This window comes from Oncorhynchus nerka, linkage group LG10 (genome assembly GCF_034236695.1).
Source record: "Oncorhynchus nerka isolate Pitt River linkage group LG10, Oner_Uvic_2.0, whole genome shotgun sequence".
NCBI lineage: Eukaryota > Metazoa > Chordata > Actinopteri > Salmoniformes > Salmonidae > Oncorhynchus > Oncorhynchus nerka.
Window position 1 is genome coordinate 58,959,912 of NC_088405.1, and position 18,309 is coordinate 58,978,220.

The 18,309-nt window shown below is 42.3% G+C and overlaps 1 protein-coding gene across 2 annotated transcripts; it reads right to left on the reverse strand.

Annotated features, from left to right (window-relative positions):
* Positions 1-579: 579 nt before the first annotated feature.
* Positions 580-14,194, reverse strand: LOC115135715 (PHD finger protein 12-like). Of its 2 annotated transcripts, none has more exons than XM_029670715.2 (14): positions 14,022-14,194; positions 13,402-13,577; positions 12,867-13,048; positions 11,636-11,708; positions 9,697-10,247; positions 5,041-5,173; positions 4,761-4,925; positions 4,477-4,635; positions 3,562-4,363; positions 3,309-3,455; positions 2,951-3,049; positions 2,743-2,825; positions 2,417-2,555; positions 580-2,250 (listed from the first exon to the last, which is right to left on the reverse strand). In XM_029670715.2, the coding sequence occupies exons 2-14, from the start codon at positions 13,465-13,467 to the stop codon at positions 1,862-1,864; spliced, it is 2,988 nt and encodes a 995-aa protein (XP_029526575.1). In that variant the 5' UTR covers positions 13,468-13,577; positions 14,022-14,194; the 3' UTR covers positions 580-1,861. The 2 variants fall into 2 exon arrangements, with proteins under 2 accessions (XP_029526575.1, XP_029526574.1); XM_029670714.2 differs by having other exon boundaries at positions 13,402-13,581.
* Between the last annotated feature and the right edge of the window lie 4,115 nt (positions 14,195-18,309).

Sequence of the window (18,309 nt, forward strand, 5' to 3'; positions counted from 1 at the left end):
TGTAGGACATGCATGCATAATTGATGACCAGAAGGAGTCTTACCTCAATTAGCCATGAAATCCCTAGTTTGAAAGCAACTGTTTTCTGGAAGCTGTGCTACAACATTTTCCACTCACCTGGGCCAGCCCCCTAGCAATTCTAGCTTCAGACCCTTATCATTTCAATGGCAGCTAGCAAGATGCACCCAGCAGAGCAGGAAAGAGCACAATGACATGGTGCACATATCTGCATGTGACTAGTTCAGGGACCACTTTTGGCTTGTGAGTGCTACAGTACTTTATTTTATAGAAAAGTCTCTCTTTAAAGAGATATTCAATGTTTAATTTGTTATTGCTACCCATCTATCAATCACGGCCCTTCTTTGAGGCTTTTGAAAAGCTCCCTGGTCTGTGTAGTTGAAATTCAATACTTGACTGAAGGACCTTGCATGGGGGACAGAGGAAGGGGTAGTCATTCAAAAACCATGTCAACCCCTATTATTTCACACAGTGAGCCCATGTAACTTGTTAAGCCAAAATGTACTGATGAACTAATTTATGCTTGCCTAAACAAATGGGGGTGAATACTTATGCAACAACTGTATTTTAGTTATTTCATTTATTAATTTGTAGAATTTTATTTTCACTGACATGAAGCATCTCGTGTAGATCAATGACAAAAAAAAACAAAACAATTTCCATCCTACTTTGTAATGCAACAAAAATGTGAAAAAAATTCCAAAAGGGATGAGCACGTATGATACCCACTGTATTCCATATAATAGAGTTACACTATGAGGAGTATAATGACAAGATGTCTATTATGTACAGTTCAGACATCAGGTCTTACAGAAGGAATGTATAGGTCTAAAAACAGCCTAAAATGGCCACTTTCTTGATTAAAAAAAGTTTGTGATACAAAATGTAAAAAAACATGTCAAACATCCTTCCTCCCAATGTGAGAATTGCCAGAACAATCGGATACCAAAAATATTTTCGGGCTATGCTGGCATGGAATCGCCCAATTGGTTGTTAGCAACGAATGAAATGACAGAAGCCACGGTCTTCACTGACGCTTAAAAATCTTTAGGTATTTACAGTGACTATGACAGACAAGAAACCAAGTCAAAGTTGCTTTGTATTTACAGAGTACATGACAAAGTTCAGATGAATTATTTCTAAAATCAGACACTTGAAAAAAAAAAAAACTGGACTAAAACTTTTGAAAACTACTGCACCAAATTCACATGAAGCACTGGAAAGATTTAAAAGCCAAAATGGCCATAATTGAATTTTGCATACAGAATCCTATGCTTCCTTGTTCTATGTTAAAATTATTCTTAATCATGTATATTGTGTGTGTGTATTTCAACACACACAACCATGTATACAGCATGTATAAGCATGGATGTGTACACGTATGTTTGAATATAGTGCTACTGTAGTGCAATAGTAGCAAAACAAACATGTGAACCCAACTACATTTACAGATACAGTACACAAACTAAATGTATAAAAAGTAAATAAAAGTTGCATTTTCAGAGAAAAAAGAAGAAGTTTATGCCATCATTACTGGCAAAAATAGAATGATTGGAGTTCTTTACAAGTATGCTGGAAAACTAGTGATGTTTACATTTCTTCACATAATGTCAACGATAAACCATCCCCCTTTTTCAAAGCCAATTCAAAAACTTTCAGAAAATTGTCCAGTTACAAAAAATAACAATACAAATTGTATGTGCAACTTGCCCACAAAATCGGAGACTGAAAAATACTTCATTTCATGCAAATGTTGGAACATCAAAAAAGCGCTCTCTTTTTGATGCAGTATACAAGTATAGCTGCTGAGGCTGGTTCTTGTTGCTGAGGGGACATGATTGGGCTAGGGGACAGGGTTAGGGTGCAGCACTGGCACTTGGTGGAGCTGGGAGGTGGACGTGTGCTTGTCAGAGGGTTCTGTTCCCTCCTGGGACTGGGGGGTGGCAGTGGTGGTAGTTGGGTTGTTAAGGGTTTCCTCTTTGGGCTGCTTGCAGGCAAACTCTGTAATACTGAAGACAAACTGCATGCAGCCCAGCTTGACGAAGCTGCCGTGATGGAGCAGGGCAGTGCCCTCCCAGCCTGCTCCACTGCCCCCGATCAGACTGGAGCTGCTGGCCTTGCAGTCGCAGCAGTGGCTAGAAGGAGTCACCTGACACGGTCTCATCACCCCCTCCTCTAGCACCATGGGCTCTGCTGCCCCTTCCTCTTCCTGCTTCCTCCTCTTGCAGCGCTCTGCGGGTTACAAGCATCACAAAACACTTAGACCTTTGAACACCATCACCTGCCTCTGCTTTAACAACATTAGGAAACATGGCATGTCAGAGCATGGCCCTTTATCAGAGGTAAATGTTCATTCCTTCCTGTTTCTATAGGAGGCCATGAGAGGAGCTCCACTCACTGATAATGTTCTGCACTTTGGAGACCAGGCTGCTGGAGGGGCTTGGCCCAGTCTTCTCAGAGAAGTCACAGGAGTACAGCACATTGTCCACCGTTGTCCCATGTTCACTGTAGTTGAGGAGCTCATACTGCTTGGTGTTCTGATCAAGGCAAGAGCAGTTACAGAATAAAATATTTAATTCACAGAGCAGCTTCTAAAACAAATCCCCGAAACAAGAAAAAATAGATATCAAATGTATTTAGACTGTATTTCTTCACAGTTCACAAATTATTGTAAAATGTATTCCAAAACCAAGTATATATTTAAATGTGAAATGACCCACTCACCTCATCATAGAAGATACAGGCATGTTTTCCTGAAACATAATTACAATGACCATAGTTTGTAAGGCACACGTCCATGTCAGCGCCTGCAAATAACAAGACATAACCTCAAGTCAGCAAAATCTGCCAGGGATGAAAGACACCTTTACATGAATAGAAGGTCCTGTTATTGGGTCATGTTGTGTTATTTGGGATTGGGAGTGAATCTTACCAGTTCCTATATACAGGCTTCTGTAGCACATACGGACAGCTCCTCCTTTCCCAGTCAAAGGATAAAACACAGCCCTGGCCTGAATATTCTTGTTTTGTGCTGAGAAAGAAGATAACACATTCTCTTCCTCACAATGCTGCAATATACAAAGCAGTCAAATGTAACAATACAGGATAAACTAACTAAGGGATGATTTTACAAACATAAAAGGGGGATAGAAGTAATGGACATCAATATAAAAATGGACAGAATAATAGGAGTGAAGATGGTAAGGTTAGTGAGGGAATGGACAGTGAGTCAGTTAGGTAGAAATATAGGGAATACAAAATGGTGTTGATAATGAACAAGGTTCTCTTACCTTCTGTAGGCTGGGGTTGTGGAACAGGAGGTAGGCTGATACAGCTGCTCTGTGGAGGGGAAGGGGCTTTAGGCCCAAACAGCTGCTGGATCCTCTGCCAGGCCAGGAGTTCAATGAACTTCTCATCCAGACTACTCATCTGAATCTCTGGAAAATTATCATGTTGTTAGCAAAAAGAGAATGAATTCAGTGTGGATCCAACTTTTCCTCACCAATCTAAAAATGTGTCTTATTAAAATCAGGTGAGACTTACCACCATGGCAGTCTGCCACAGCCTTCAAACGGCTGGACAGGTCTACCATAGAGAAAGAGCTGGGGAGCAGAGGACCAATCCTGGTGGTCACAGCATCACGACTGACTTTCCCATCTGCTGGTGGGGTGGAGCCCAGCTTGGTCATCCTCTTGATCTGGTATGGTGCTCTGGGTGGAGTGAGGGCACAGGACCCCACAGTGCTGCTGCTACTGGTTAGAGCAGGGCCCTGTGTGCCTGGGGAGGGTCTGTGAGGTGGAGAGGGGCCTCTGGGGTCTGGTTTGAAGGGACAGGTGGATGAGGAGGCTGTCCCTTCACAGGGTCTTAAGAGGGTGTTCTCGGTCTTGACCACAGCTTTACCAGTGTGGTTGGGTGACTCCGGGCTGGAAGCTGCTGGTGTCTGAGGAACAGTCCTATCAATACCTGAGGGCTCTCTCAGCTTGTGGAGGTTGTCCTGTCTGCAGGCCTCTGGACTCCCATTGGTCCAAGCCAGCTGCTCCTCCAGGGGACCGTTAACATTACTGGGCCCACAGTTGTGACAAGGCTTCTCTGTACACATGCTACACTTCCCTTCCTTGAGTGCAGGCGCCCCCTGGAGGCAAACTGCTGCACTGTCAGCTTTAGGCTTGGAGGCTGGCGACTCAGTCTGGTTAGAAGTGCACACAGCACTAGCCTCCTCTGCTGTGACACAGGGTTTGATGTCGGCCATGTCTGTCTTCCCAGAGTCCCATTCGGACGACAGCTTCTGCTTGGCTGACAGATGTCTCACTATGCTGCACTGGAGTGTGATGACGTCTCTGAGCCACTAGGAGACAACACAGGAAAACAGAACACATTCAATCAGTATTAAAGATGTGGGATTTGTTTACTCTCATGAGACATTGTATATCACTGCTGGGTAACACACCAGTTACCTACCTCCTGTTGCTCATCCTCACTGGTTAAGTGCTGAGAGGGTGTAAAGTGCTGCTGAGGGGGTTCTGAACTGCTGTTACAGACCAGCTCCCCGTTGCGGATCCCTGCCGGGGAAATCATGGCCGGGGGACACTTGTACTGGGACTTTATAGAATCAGGGACCTGTCGAGAGACACACACAAGATGTGACAACAGTGAACACAGTGGTGTGTTATACATGTCACCTCAACTGTCAGAGGAAGCACTGTTGTAACCCACAGTAGTAGTACAGAGACTAGCAGGCTGACCTTGAGGGTTTTCTTCGGCTGTGTGTGGGCTCCTCGGCGGACGGGGGTGTTGAGACGATGCACCCGCTGCAGGAAGTCCACCTTGACGGCATGCTGGGACATCCTGTCCTGAAACTGGTCAAACAGCTGGCAGCGACCGCTCAACGGCAGGCTCCTCTGCTTCAGCTGGGAGAGAGGGGCACAATCAGGTCAATACCATTAAAACAACATCAACACGTTTTCAATACGTAGATGTGACCATAAAATAAAAAGTGGTTTGTACAAGCTTTAGCTTACTTACCACCATGTGTTCTATGTGATTGGGACACATCCACCTGCCCACAGGCATGGCAGTAAGAGGGGGGTCCAGACAGTCCATGTGGAACAGGAGAGGGCAATAGTCACACTGGATTAATGGTGCCAACCTGCAGCTCCTACAGCACAGAGGAGATTCACAAAAACACGGGTTAGATTTATGACAAACAAATAAACTGCAAAATATCCTCAAAATAGAGCTAGGGGTAGTCTGCTCTAATAGTTTAGTGGAAAGAGGGGATCACTTGAGGGCCAGAGACTAATGGATTTCCAACCCAGACTAGCTAGTTTTCCATCCAAATGGCGTGGAGTGTGAGGTGGAGCTCTCGGGCTCCGAGCCCTGGGAGACGTCCTCCACGTCTAGCATATGATCAACCATGTCATTCATGCGAATATTCTAAAATATGCATAAAGAAAACATGTACATTTCCCTGCAGTGGGGTTCCCACCAAACCGACTTGTTGCAGATAAAAAACAGCGCTTGCTAGTCAACATAACGAGATCATTATGGATAAGAGCGAGAAAATGCGTACTTGTCAAATGGCAGTCAAGCGTCGATGATCATGTCACCAGCATAATGTCACCTTGATATTTGTTGGAAAGGAGCATCAAGCTCATAACATGCACTGTCAACGCCCCGTGAAGTTCATCACAACTTAATTCATATGTAGCCTAGCCTAATAAACTGCATGGTTTCCTGAGTCGTAGTGGGAGGATCTCACACACACCATTGCGACTCAATATGATATCAGTATTTTCGCATGAAGGCATTTCCACCACCATTTATCACATAATACATTTTACAGACAAAAAAAAAAATGTTTATGTCAAATTAACAAATTCTCTTGGCATTTATAAAATTATACCAACATTTCCTTGTTTCCATCACAGCTGCAGTGATTATTTTATACGGAATGACTTTACTTGCATGAAATCTGTGGATGGAAATGTGGTTACTGTCTGGAATCCTGGCAGTCACTGGCTGTGGCAGAGACCCTAAGCCAAGCCCCATCATTCCAGAATATATAAAATGCTCAGTGAGATAGTTTGAATTCCCCTTTCTCTCTGGCCAGCCATGTGGTTGTGCATTCTGTGGTATTCCTGAATAGCCAAGGCTCTGATGCCAGCACAGAGGAACTCTAGAGAGTGTGGTAAATAACACACACAAAAAAAAAACTACAGAACATTTTGGTGCATTGCTGAAATAAACATCAAGACAAACTCTACAACCCCTCTAAAGAATATTTAAAAAATAAAAGGGTCAGTCAGTCATATACATAGATATATATATATATATTCCCAGAAAAAGAAGGAAAGCAAACACCTAATAAACACATGTACAGTGCATTCGGAAAGTATTAAGACCACTTGATCTTTTCCACATTTTGTTATGTTATAGCATTATTCAAAAATCAATTAACTAAAAACATTTCTCAACCTACACACAATACCTCATAATGACAAAGAGAAAACAGGTGTTCAGAAATGTTTGCCAATTTATTAAAAATAGAAAAAAAAACAGTAATACCTTACTTAAGTATTCAGACCCTTTGCTATGAGACTAAAAATTGAGCTCAGGTACATACTGTTTCCATTGATCATCCTTGAGATGTTTCTACAACTTGGACTCCACCTGTGGTAAATTCAATTGATTGGGAAAGGCACACACCTGTCTATACAAGGTCCCACAGTTGATAGTGCATGTCAGAGCAAAAACCAAGCCATGAGGTCGAAGGAATTTCCCGTAGAGCTCCGAGACAGGATTGTGTCGAGGCACAGATCTGGGGAAGGGTACCAAAACATTTCTGCAGCATTGAAAGGGAGAAGGGCCTTGGTCAGGACCAAGAACCCGATGGACACTGACAGAGATCCAGAGTTCCTCTGTGGAGAACCTTTGAAAAGGACAACCAGGTCTGCAACACTTCACCAATCGGGCCTTTATGGTAGTGGCCAGACAGAAGCCACTTCAGTAAAAGGCACATGACAGCCCGCTTGAAATTTGCCAAAGGCACCTAAAGGACTCTCAGACCATGAGAAATAGGATTCTCTGGTCTGATGAATCCAAGATTGAACTTTTTGGCCTGAAGGCCAAGTGTCACATCTGGAGGAAACCTGGTACCATCCCTACGGTGAAGCATGGTAGAGGCAGCATCATGCTGTGGGGATGTTTTTCAGCAGCAGGGACTGGGAAACTAGTCAGGACCGAGGGAAAGATAAACGGAGCAAAGTATAGAGAGATCATTGATGAAGAGTGCTCTGGACCTCAGAATGGGGCAAAGGTTCACCAGGAGTGGCTTCGGGATAAGTCTATGAATGTCCTCGAGTGGCCCCAGCCAGAGCTCGGACTTGAACCCGATCAAACATCTCGGTAGACACATGAAAATAGCTGTACAGCGACACTCCCCATCCAACCTGACAGAGCTTGAGAGGATCTGCAGAGAAGAATGGGAGAAACTTCCCAAATACAAATGTGCCAAGCTTGTAGCGTCATACCCAAGAAGAATAGAGGTTGTAATCACTGCCAAAGGTGCTTCAACAAAGTAATGAGTAAAGGGTCTGAATACTTACAGTGGGGCAAAAGAGTATTTAGTCAGCCACCAATTGTGCAAGTTCTCCCACTTAAAAAGATGAGGCCTGTAATTTTCATCATAGGTACACTTCAACTATGACAGTCAAAATGAGAAAAAAAATCCAGATAATCACATTGTAGGATTTTTAATTAATTTATTTGCAAATTATGGTGGAAAATAAGTATTTGGTCACCTACAAACAAGCAAGACTTCTGGCTCTCACAGACCTGTAACTTCTTCTTTAAGAGGCTCCTCTGTCCTCCACTCGTTACCTGTATTAATGGCACCTGTTTGAACTTGTTATCAGTATAAAAGACACCTGTCCACAACCTCAAACAGTCACACTCCAAACTCCACTATGGCCAAGACCAAAGAGCTGTCAAAGGACACCAGAAACAAAATTGTAGACCTGCACCAGGCTGGGAAGACTGAATCTGCAATAGGTAAGCAGCTTGGTTTGAAGAAATCAACCGTGAGAGCAATTATTAGGAAATGGAAGACATACAAGACCACTGATAATCTCCCTCGATCTGGGGCTCCACGCAAGATCTCACCCCGTGGGGTCAAAATGATCACAAGAACGGTGAGTAAAAATCCCAGAACCACACGGGGGGACCTAGTGAATGACCTGCAGAGAGCTGGGACCAAAGTAACAAAGCCTACCATCAGTAACACACTACGCCGCCAGGGACTCAAATCCTGCAGTGCCAGACGTGTCTCCCTGTTTGTTCAGGCCCGTCTGAAGTTTGCTAGAGAGCATTTGGATGATCCAGAAGAAGATTGGGAGAATGTCATATGGTCAGATGAAACCAAAATATAACTTTTTGGTAAAAACTCAACTCGTCGTGTTTGGGGGACAAAGAATGCCGAGTTGCATCCAAAGAACACCATACCTACTGTGAAGCATGGGGGTGGAAACATCATGCTTTGGGGCTGTTTTTCTGCAAAGGGACCAGGACGACTGATCCGTGTAAGGGAAAGAATGAATGGGGCCATGTATCGTGAGATTTTGAGTGAAAAACTCCTTCCATCAGCAAGGGCATTGAAGATGAAACGTGGCTGGGTCTTTCAGCATGACAATGTTCCCAAACACACCGCCCGGGCAACGAAGGAGTGGCTTCGTAAGAAGCATTTCAAGGTCCTGGAGTGGCCTAGCCAGTCTCCAGATCTCAACCCCATAGAAAATCTTTGGAGGGAGTTGAAAGTCCGTGTTGCCCAGCAACAGCCCCAAAACATCACTGCTCTAGAGGAGATCTGCATGGAGGAATGGGCCAAAATACCAGCAACAGTGTGTGAAAACCTTGTGAAGACTTACAGAAAACATTTGACCTCTGTCATTGGCAACAAAGGGTATATAACTAAGTATTGAGATAATTTGCAAATAAATTCATAAAAAAATCCTACAGTGTGATTTTCTGGATTTTTTCTCTCTCATTTTGTCAGTCATAGTTGAAGTGTACCTATGATGAAAATTACAGGCCTCTCATCTTTTTAAGTGGGAGAACCTGCACAATTGGTGGCTGACTAAATACTTTTTTGCCCCACTGTATGTAAATATGATATTTCAGTTTATTGTTTATACATTTGCAAAAATGTCTAAACCTGTTTTTGCTTTGTCATTATGGGGTATTGTGTAAATTGATGAGGGGAAAAAAGCGATTAATCAATTTTAGAATAACAATTTTCTTGGGGCAAAAGGTCAGAACTTCTGAATGCACAGATATACATGTATATAGCACCCCTTGTGTGCACTTATGATAATACGGTATACACATGTACAGAAACGGTATGATGTATGAAAATGTTAATATCACCCAACAGTAGTATACTGTATATTTTCATAGTAAACCATGCAATAATTTATATGCCTTTTAAATGAGTGTCAAAACAGCTGTGAAATAATGTGTGATCTGCATATAACTGGGTAAAGTATCTCCTTTCTGGATTTGTTCGCAAAGCCTAGTAATGTATGTAACATCTGGTACCAAAAAATCCCAGTTAGCCTACACAAAAACATTTGGTTTATTAAAAGGCACTGATATATGGTTATTAAAACAATGGTCTTGCTGTACCTGCCACAGGGATAGCAGACCTTCACCGGTAGTGGGACCAGCCCATTGTGGTCCAGCTCATGCTGCAGTCGCTTCACATTCTTCCCTGTCATCTCATCTCTTCTCCTTTTTTTACTGGTTCCTGGAAGTGCAGTTGTGCAAGTGAGCTCATTGGGAAGCTGGAATTGCGTGGGGTTCCTCTCCATGGCTGCTGCTATCAGAAGATCAAAGGGCCTCTTGAGGTGTGGGGTGGAGCTCTCGGGCTCTGAGCCCTGCGAGTCGTCCTCCACATCTAGCATGTCATCATCCATGTCGTTCTGCTCCGAGGGCGTGGCGGTGTCTGTGGAGGCGGTGGAGGTTGGGGTGTTGGGTCTACTGCTGGGCCTCCTCTCCAGGAGACGGACCTGGGCCACAGCTGCAGCTCTCAGGCCTGTGGTGCCTCCTACTGCTGCCGTGGGGTCCAGCCTCAGGGTGCCTGGGGCCAGCTCGAACTCTGCTGCAGGAGAGGGAGACTGCTTAGACAGCTGGCGGTCCAGCAGACCATTCATCTGCTCCTTCTTTATCTCCCGCTTCTATGACACAAGAAACACAACGTGTTAACAGTCTGAACAGCCCTGATTAAACCAGTCTCACCAAACTATTTTTGATTTTTATTAGGATCCCCATCAGCCGACGCCAATGGCGGTAACTAGTCTTACTAGTGTCCAACGTATAAAGAAAATGACATTACATACAAAAGACTTAACACAGCCATGCAATCTCTATAGACAAACATTGGTAGTAGAATGGCCTTACTGAAGAGCTCAGTAACTTTTGACGTGGCACCGTCATAGGATGCAAACGTTACAAAAATGGCAGTTTGTCAAATTTCTGCCCCGGTCAACTGTATGTGCTGTTATTGTGAAGTAGAAACGTCTAGGAGCAACAACAGCTCAGCTGCGATGTGGTAGGCCACACAAGCACACAGAACAGGCCCGCCGGGTGCTGAAGCGCGTAAAAAAAGAACCTGTCCTCGGTTGCAACACTCACTACAAAGTTCCAAACTGACTCTGGAAGCAACGTCAGCACAAGATCTATTCATCGGGAGCGTCATTAAATGGGTTTCCATGGCCGAGCAGCCGCACACAAGCCTAAGCTCACTATGCACAATGCCAATCGCCGGCTGAAGTGGTGTAAAGCTCGCCACTATTGGACTTTGGAGCAGAGGAAACATTCTCTGGAGTGATGAATCATGCTTCACCATCTGGTAGTCCGGACTAATCTGGGTTTGGCAGATGCCAGGAGAACGCTACCTGCCTGATAGCATACTGCCAACTGTAAAGTTTGGTGGAGGAGGAATTACAGTCTGGGGCCGCTAAATTTTTTGGCCTGTTAGTTCCAGTGAAGGGAAATCTTAACGCTACAGCATATGAAATTCTAGAAGATTATGTGTTTCCAGCTTCTTGGAAACAGTTTGGGGAAGGACTTTTCCTGTTTCAGCATGACAATGCTCCTGTGCACAAAACGAGGTCCATACAGAATTTTTTTTCTTTGAGATTGGTGTGGAAGAACATGACAGGCCTGCACAGAGCCGTGACCGCAACCCCATCGAACACCTTTGGGATGAATTGGAACGCCGACTGCGAGCTAGGCCTAATCGCCCAACATTAGTGCCCGACCCCACTTATGCTTGTGTCTGAATGTAAATAAGTCCCTGCAGCTGTGTTCCAACATCTTGTGGAAAGCCTTCCCAGAAGAGTAGAGGCTCTTATAGCAGCAAAGGGGGGGGACCAACTCCGTATTATGTCCATGATATTGGAATGAGATGTCGACGAGCACGAGCAAGTGTCCACATACTTTTGGTCATGTAGTGTACATGACAGTACTTACACACAAAAAGTAGGTCACATATCCAAATGACGGAAGCAGTCAACATAACACCACCACAAACTTCCCATGTCTTAACATAGATTTGACTCACCTTCCTACGCACCATGCAGCGATGACACATCCAGTCTCCAGGGGGCAGCATCTCCTTACTCAGAGGCGGGTTGCTGCAGGGAGTTCAACGCAAATCAGCAATTCATAAGGTCCAATGCCCTCACAATGTAACCTGGTTTACAAGTTCCAGAGGTATGGCGTTAAGGATATTTTCCTACATTGAAATAACTGTGGAAATGCTAGAGACCTGTAGCTGATGAAAGCCAGGGGAGAGGGAATTCATTCAAAGGGCTCTTTTTGGGCAGAGTGCCAAGGTCCCTGGGCACAGTCTCACAGTTCCGTGGCAAAGGTATGTGTTGAATCTATTGAAAAGGATGTTGGTCCAAAACCAACATCGACTCATTCAAGCTTTCCAAGAAAGACCGACTGCAGTGATTTAAAAAGAGGAGCACTACCATAATAAATAAACAATTCACTTTCCTCAGCAAAAACCTTTCATGCTCTATGAAACCGTTGAGGCAACAATCCAAGGGCATTGATAACACTATCCTAGAAGGAAAACAACTAAAAAATTAACTCTGTCGAACTGTAGTCCAGGCTAAGAGTAGAAAGGCCCTGGGAGGTGCTTCATGACACCAAACAGCAGCCCTGATCTGCTCAGGCCACTGCCCCAGCAGCACATGCCATGGTTAATGATTATTTATACCGTCAATGAGGCAGCACACTGCAGTCAGGTTCCCTGAGCTCCTCATTGCCTCAGCAGAAAGCTCAACTAAACCTCGCCAACATCTGCAAGCTCATTAAATACTGGAAATGGCTGTTAGGAGAGTAGTAAGTGGTGTGTGGACTGGAGAATGAGCTAAATGTATGCCAAAAAATATGTCTTCCTTGACTGAAGAGAAGCATGGCTAAGTAGCTAAGTGCAGAATTTAGTGCAGACATGTCTTCTGCACATAAAATGGTCAACAACACACGCTACAGTAGTTATATACAAGTACAAAGCTACAGAGTTTTAACATGTAGACCCAACCAATAGAGCGGCGGAATAAACACCATGTAGACCTAACCAATAGGGTGGCAGAATACACGTCTCGCGGTGTTGAAAAACTGAGCTACAGCGCCACAATGTGGCAACTATTGTAAATTAGATTAGCTGACAATGGTCAACTGCTTCCCACAAAGTTAAGTCAACCACAAATGCTGCCTTGCACCTTGGTAGGAACACTGGGAAGTCATTACTGTAAATGGAAAGATATCAATCATAAACATACCAGCACTGTAGATGAAAGGCGGCGGGACAATGATCACAACAGAGGAGGTCGCCCCCCTCTCTGCAACTGTCACAGGTGTCGTGATTCGTGGCTCTCCCCGCTCTCCGTGCGTTTTTATCTGGTTTGCGACCTTTTTTTTCTCCATCTTCAGACTTGGGAGGCGCGAGCAATGCTTGTATTTGCTAGAAAGTATCAGCAAACGAGTACAGGGATACATTTGATTATCTGCATTGTTGCACAGTATCTATTGTAGTGTCAAGTCTGCCACACAACAACAAACCAATTTCATGAGCTAGCTACAAAGTAACACCTTCAGTCAATGGTTTGACTTGATACTTTTTGATGACATGACTTCTGGCAGAGGTTAGCTAGAGAGCAATGGCGTCCTGTAGAGTTAGCTAGAAAGCTAGCTACAAACGTTGGCCACTGGGCCCTAACCAACTACCTAGCAAGCTTCTACTTGAAACCACAACAAAAAGAGAACAAAAAACGTATAGTTATTTTCTCACCATGATAGTAATAGTAAAGGCTTTACCTGCATAAGACCACCAGAAGTGTCAAGATCGTAGACAATCGTTGGGGTCTCCATTTTATCCCACATTCAAACACAGCCGAAGTGAGCAAGCAATCAGCTCTGTTTAACGAATACTTCAAGCAATGTCTGACAAGAGGTGATATCCTCACTGTCAGCAGATTATTTCCCAAACAACGCTGTCTTGAAAAAAAAACAAGTTCCTATTGGTTAGTTTGCTAATTGTTAGTGAAATGGAGAACACACTGTTGATCCCAGTAAGATCCAAAGCCTCCCTTCAGTTCAAAGACGAAGTCCTTTCTTCATGAAATCCTTGGCTTAGCTAGCTAACGTTAGCATGGTTGTCCTTAATAGTTTCTCTTCCGCTTCGTTGCCCCAACTGTGTAATGCAAAAATACAAAACTACTTCTCTTGTTGCCAAATTGGAGAAAAGATAAGGTACAATACCACAGATATTCGGCTTTTGGACTTACTACTGAGGCCTAGCTTTGTACATTATGGTGCTTGTCCCTACGCCGGTGGTTGAAGCTAACGTTAGCTATGATGCTGTTTATAGAGGCAGAGGCATATCTGTTCCCTTCCATATTAAATACGGCTATAAAATAACACAGTTTCTCACATACCTGACATATACTTGCAAATAGATGAAGTACTGTCCTTGTATACGGGTAAAAACAGTGCCGAAACTCTAGAAAGCTAAACGGTTATTTTTGTTGTGAAGAAACACTAGCTAGCTTGCTAAGCATCACCCCTGATACTGCTTCCTTCAGCCTCACAACGGAGTTGGCGCAAATTTGCGTAGAACGACGTTTTGAGCATGCGCTCTACAACCGCGCACTGTTCTTGGTAGAGGCAAACATGGGCGTTTCGGGTAGCAGCTTGAGCTTTGGGTACAAGGAACACGATAACCTAGAACATAATCAAAATATTGTCATCCGTGGGAAATAATTGTCATAAATCATATCAGGAATTTGGTTGTTCTGTTAGTGTGAACAATGATTGCAAGCTTATTGACTTTGGCAACTGTAACTGGCCAGAAAACAAACGACTCATAATTCCCTTGTTCCAATAGTAAATCTGCATCCTTCTATTTGTCCTACCGACGAGGGGGTAGTCTAGGCCCAATATAAATTCCATTCAATCTTGCTATTGACTATTCCCAGGAATCCTCATGAGGGTGTTGTCCTTTTCAATTTTAATTAAGGGAAATCATGGAATAAATTAGAAATGAACCAATTATATTCATGAGGATTTATTTAAATTGGTGAAAATTATAATTTCCAAAAAGTCCTGGAGCTCTTGATTTAAGTGGGCCTACATTCAATAATCTGTCCCAACAATCTTCTAAAATGTATTTTCCTTACCTCTATTCACTCACAGTTACAGAGAGAAATCTGAAAATGGGCAGCCCTAATGGCGTTACTTTACGCACCTTACTTGCAGTGGTGATTTTAGCACGTAAATCTTGGTGGGGTAAAAAATACAAAAAGTGGGATGCATGCACTATAACGGCAACAAACTGTTAGAGCCTACATAAAGCTGTCCCAACAGCAGTCCCAACATCTTACCACTGCTACACCTGGCTAACAGCGGAGCCTTGTCTGGCAGCGAAACAGTTAATTTAGCCTCATTTACTGCCTTTTTTAAAAACATAGCTGATATGGCTGACTTGTTTAAACAAATGTGTTTCTAATGACAATTGAGATGTACAAACTATGGCATAAAGGGATGACGAGCGGATAAGAAGCAATCTGTAATTTCAATTAAGACATTAATGAGCGAGCTAGGATGGAAGTAACGTTAGTCAATATAAATATTTGTTTAGATATTGAAATGTACAGTGACAGAATTCAGAACATGGGCTGTTCTTAAAGTGTTCTCCCCGTACACCAAGTCAGAACCGTAGGATAAATAAAGGGAGCATATAAGCAGACAATGAAAGCTCTTACAACATTCTATGGTTACATTTCTCTTAAACAGGTTATAGGCTAGATGTGCACCACCAAGTCAGAACAGTAGGCAAAATTAAGAGGGGTAAATAGACCAAAGTATTAGGGTGAGGCCCACAGGCCACTAACATCTTACTACACAACATACACTTAGCATTACTTTCTTAGCTACAGTATACATATCTCCCTGGCATATTACATCATTTATGCAGCAACATACAATACAATTTTGGACTCACCTTGTTGTGCTGTGCTCACTTGAAAAGGAAGGTGGCGCGGCGGATTTATCATTTCTCTTCATTATTTCTCTTCATATGATAAGGATTCAAAAGGATTTGCCAGTAGATAGTCAACTTTATTCATGATGATGACTGCTAGTTAAGATTTAGAGGGTATGATGTTGACATGATCAGTCCATTCAAAGCTGCTGTACATATAATGTGATTTGATGTCATGTTATCTGTTGCCAATGACCTTGAGCCTTCTTGGATGGGCACTTCTAACTCTATGGCAGCACCCGAAGGGCTAGCATTTTCGAGGTCTCCTCCTAGACTTTGCGGTGAAGTAGTGTCCCCATGAGTGCTGGCTTGTGTCACGTTCTGACCTTTATTTCCTTTGTTTTGTATTTATTTAGTATGGTCAGGGCGTGAGTTGGGTGGGCAGTCTATGTTTGTTTTTCTATGTTTTGGGGTATTTCTATGTTTCGGCCTAGTATGGTTCTCAATCAGAGGCAGGTGTCATTAGTTGTCTCTGATTGAGAATCATACTTAGATAGCCTGGGTTTCACTGTGTGTTTGTGGGTGATTGTTCCTGTCTTTGTACCTGCACCAGATGGTACTGTTTTAGGTTTTCTCACTCTTGTTAGTTATCTCATGTGTAGTTTCTTTATAAATTAAAGAACATGAATAGCCACCACGCTGCATTTTGGTCCGCTTCTCCTTCACCACAGGAAAACCCTTACAGCTTGCACCACCACCACAGAAAGCACTGAGCTTTCTTACTCAAGAAAACAAAAAAGAGACCGTGTTTCTATGCTTCTTTATTAACTCAATGATATATATTATTTTTTAAATTGTTTGCAAACTGATATGTGACAAGTATTAATGCCAAAACAACATGCAAAACAGGCATATATTTTGTGTTATTTGTTAAAAAAAATCAAAATAAAAAAAGTGAGGCTCAAAACAGGTGAGGCAGCCCGGAATCACGGGTCAAAATCAAAAATCACTCCCTATGGATATGCATGCAAAAATATGGATATCCTGGAGAGGAATTAGGCAGTGTGTGAGTGCATAAATAAAGTTGTGAAAACTGGAAACTGAGACTTGTGGCACCCACAATAATCTTCAGCTTTATTTAAAAATGTCTGTGTCAGAGTAAAAAAACGTGCATAACTTATTTATAAAATGTATTAGTATTTAATATCATGGTGTTTATCACATCTATTTCACAAGAAATTAAAGACAAACACAAAGGTAAATAGATATCTTGCCAACTTTATTAGTATTATTCTTCTCTTTTAACATACCCAAAGTCAATTGACTGACTCACTCATGTAAAGGTGCATTTCACATTTATTTTGGACCATCAATGCAATCAATCAGCAGGATATGACAGTTCTCTGTCAGAAAAGGTTCTTAATTTCTTGCAATTCTCTAAATAATTTTTAAACGATCTGACTCTCTGGGAATATTTCACAGTAATGCAGTTCTTTTTATTCAGATTTTGAGTAATAAAATATACACCCACCCTACAACTTACTCTCAATTTACAATTGTTGGGCAATCATCGTTTTGTACTAAACAGTGGGGTCCGGAATTATTGAGAACCTTGATAAAGATGAGCAAAAATGACTGTATAAAATAAATTATTAAAATACTAAGCTAAATTATATACAAAAATATTAACAAGTAATGTAATATTTTTTATCTCAAAAAGGTAGGAGTCAAAATGAATAAGACTCCTGTTTTCAATACCTCACCTTGCAAGGATAACGACAGCCTTTAAAACAAATATTTTACGAGTTGGAAAACACATTGGGTAGGATCTTAGACCATTCCTCCATACATAATGATTCCGAATCTTTGATATCCTTTGTCTGTGTTCATGGACATATCCCTTCAATACAAAACACAGGTTTTTAATGGGTTTTAAGTCCATAGTGTAGACTGAGATGGCCATTGCGAAGTGTTCATTGGAAAATGCTAACTAATTTCTGATTTTTAGTACTACAAGCTGTGGTTTAAATTTGAAAAGGGCAGTCCATGAGCATCTGTGCAATAGATATCTAGGATCTGTAAGGATTCTGTAAGGAGGAATGATCCCTCCCAATGTGTTCTCCAACTCATAAAACATTTTAGAAAAAGGCTCAGTGCCGTTAGGTATTGAAAGGTATTGAAAACAAGGGAGTCAATCATTTTTACCGCTACCTTTTTGAGGAATTCAACAAAAAAATGAAATCTCTTTCTCTGAGCAATTGTATTGGTATAAACTAATATAATTTCCCACTTTTTTTGTTGCATACAATATACAGCAGCTCAATATTTGAATGAGATATTTTATACAGTCATTTTTGCTAATCTTTATCAAGGGTGTCAATCATTTCGGACCCCACTTAATGACCAAAGAGACTGTACATAATGATACCAAAGAAGTGAGTACATTTAACATTTATAGAGCCAACAACAAAGATAAACAATCAAAATAAAACCTGTTGTTTCTTTGCAAACTTAAATTGGACTGGATTGTTAATTTTACAAAGAGAAGAAAAGTACACAAGGTTTGAATATCTGACATGCTGTTTGACGCCAGCAAGTGTTGTGGTTGGAGTTCAAGACTTTAAAGCTGCAGTAGGTCATTTTTTTGGGGTCGACCAAATTGACGTAGAAATGTGAGTGATAGATCTGTCATTATCGTTGAAAGCAAGTCTAAGAAGCTGTAGATGTGCGCTATTTTTATGCTT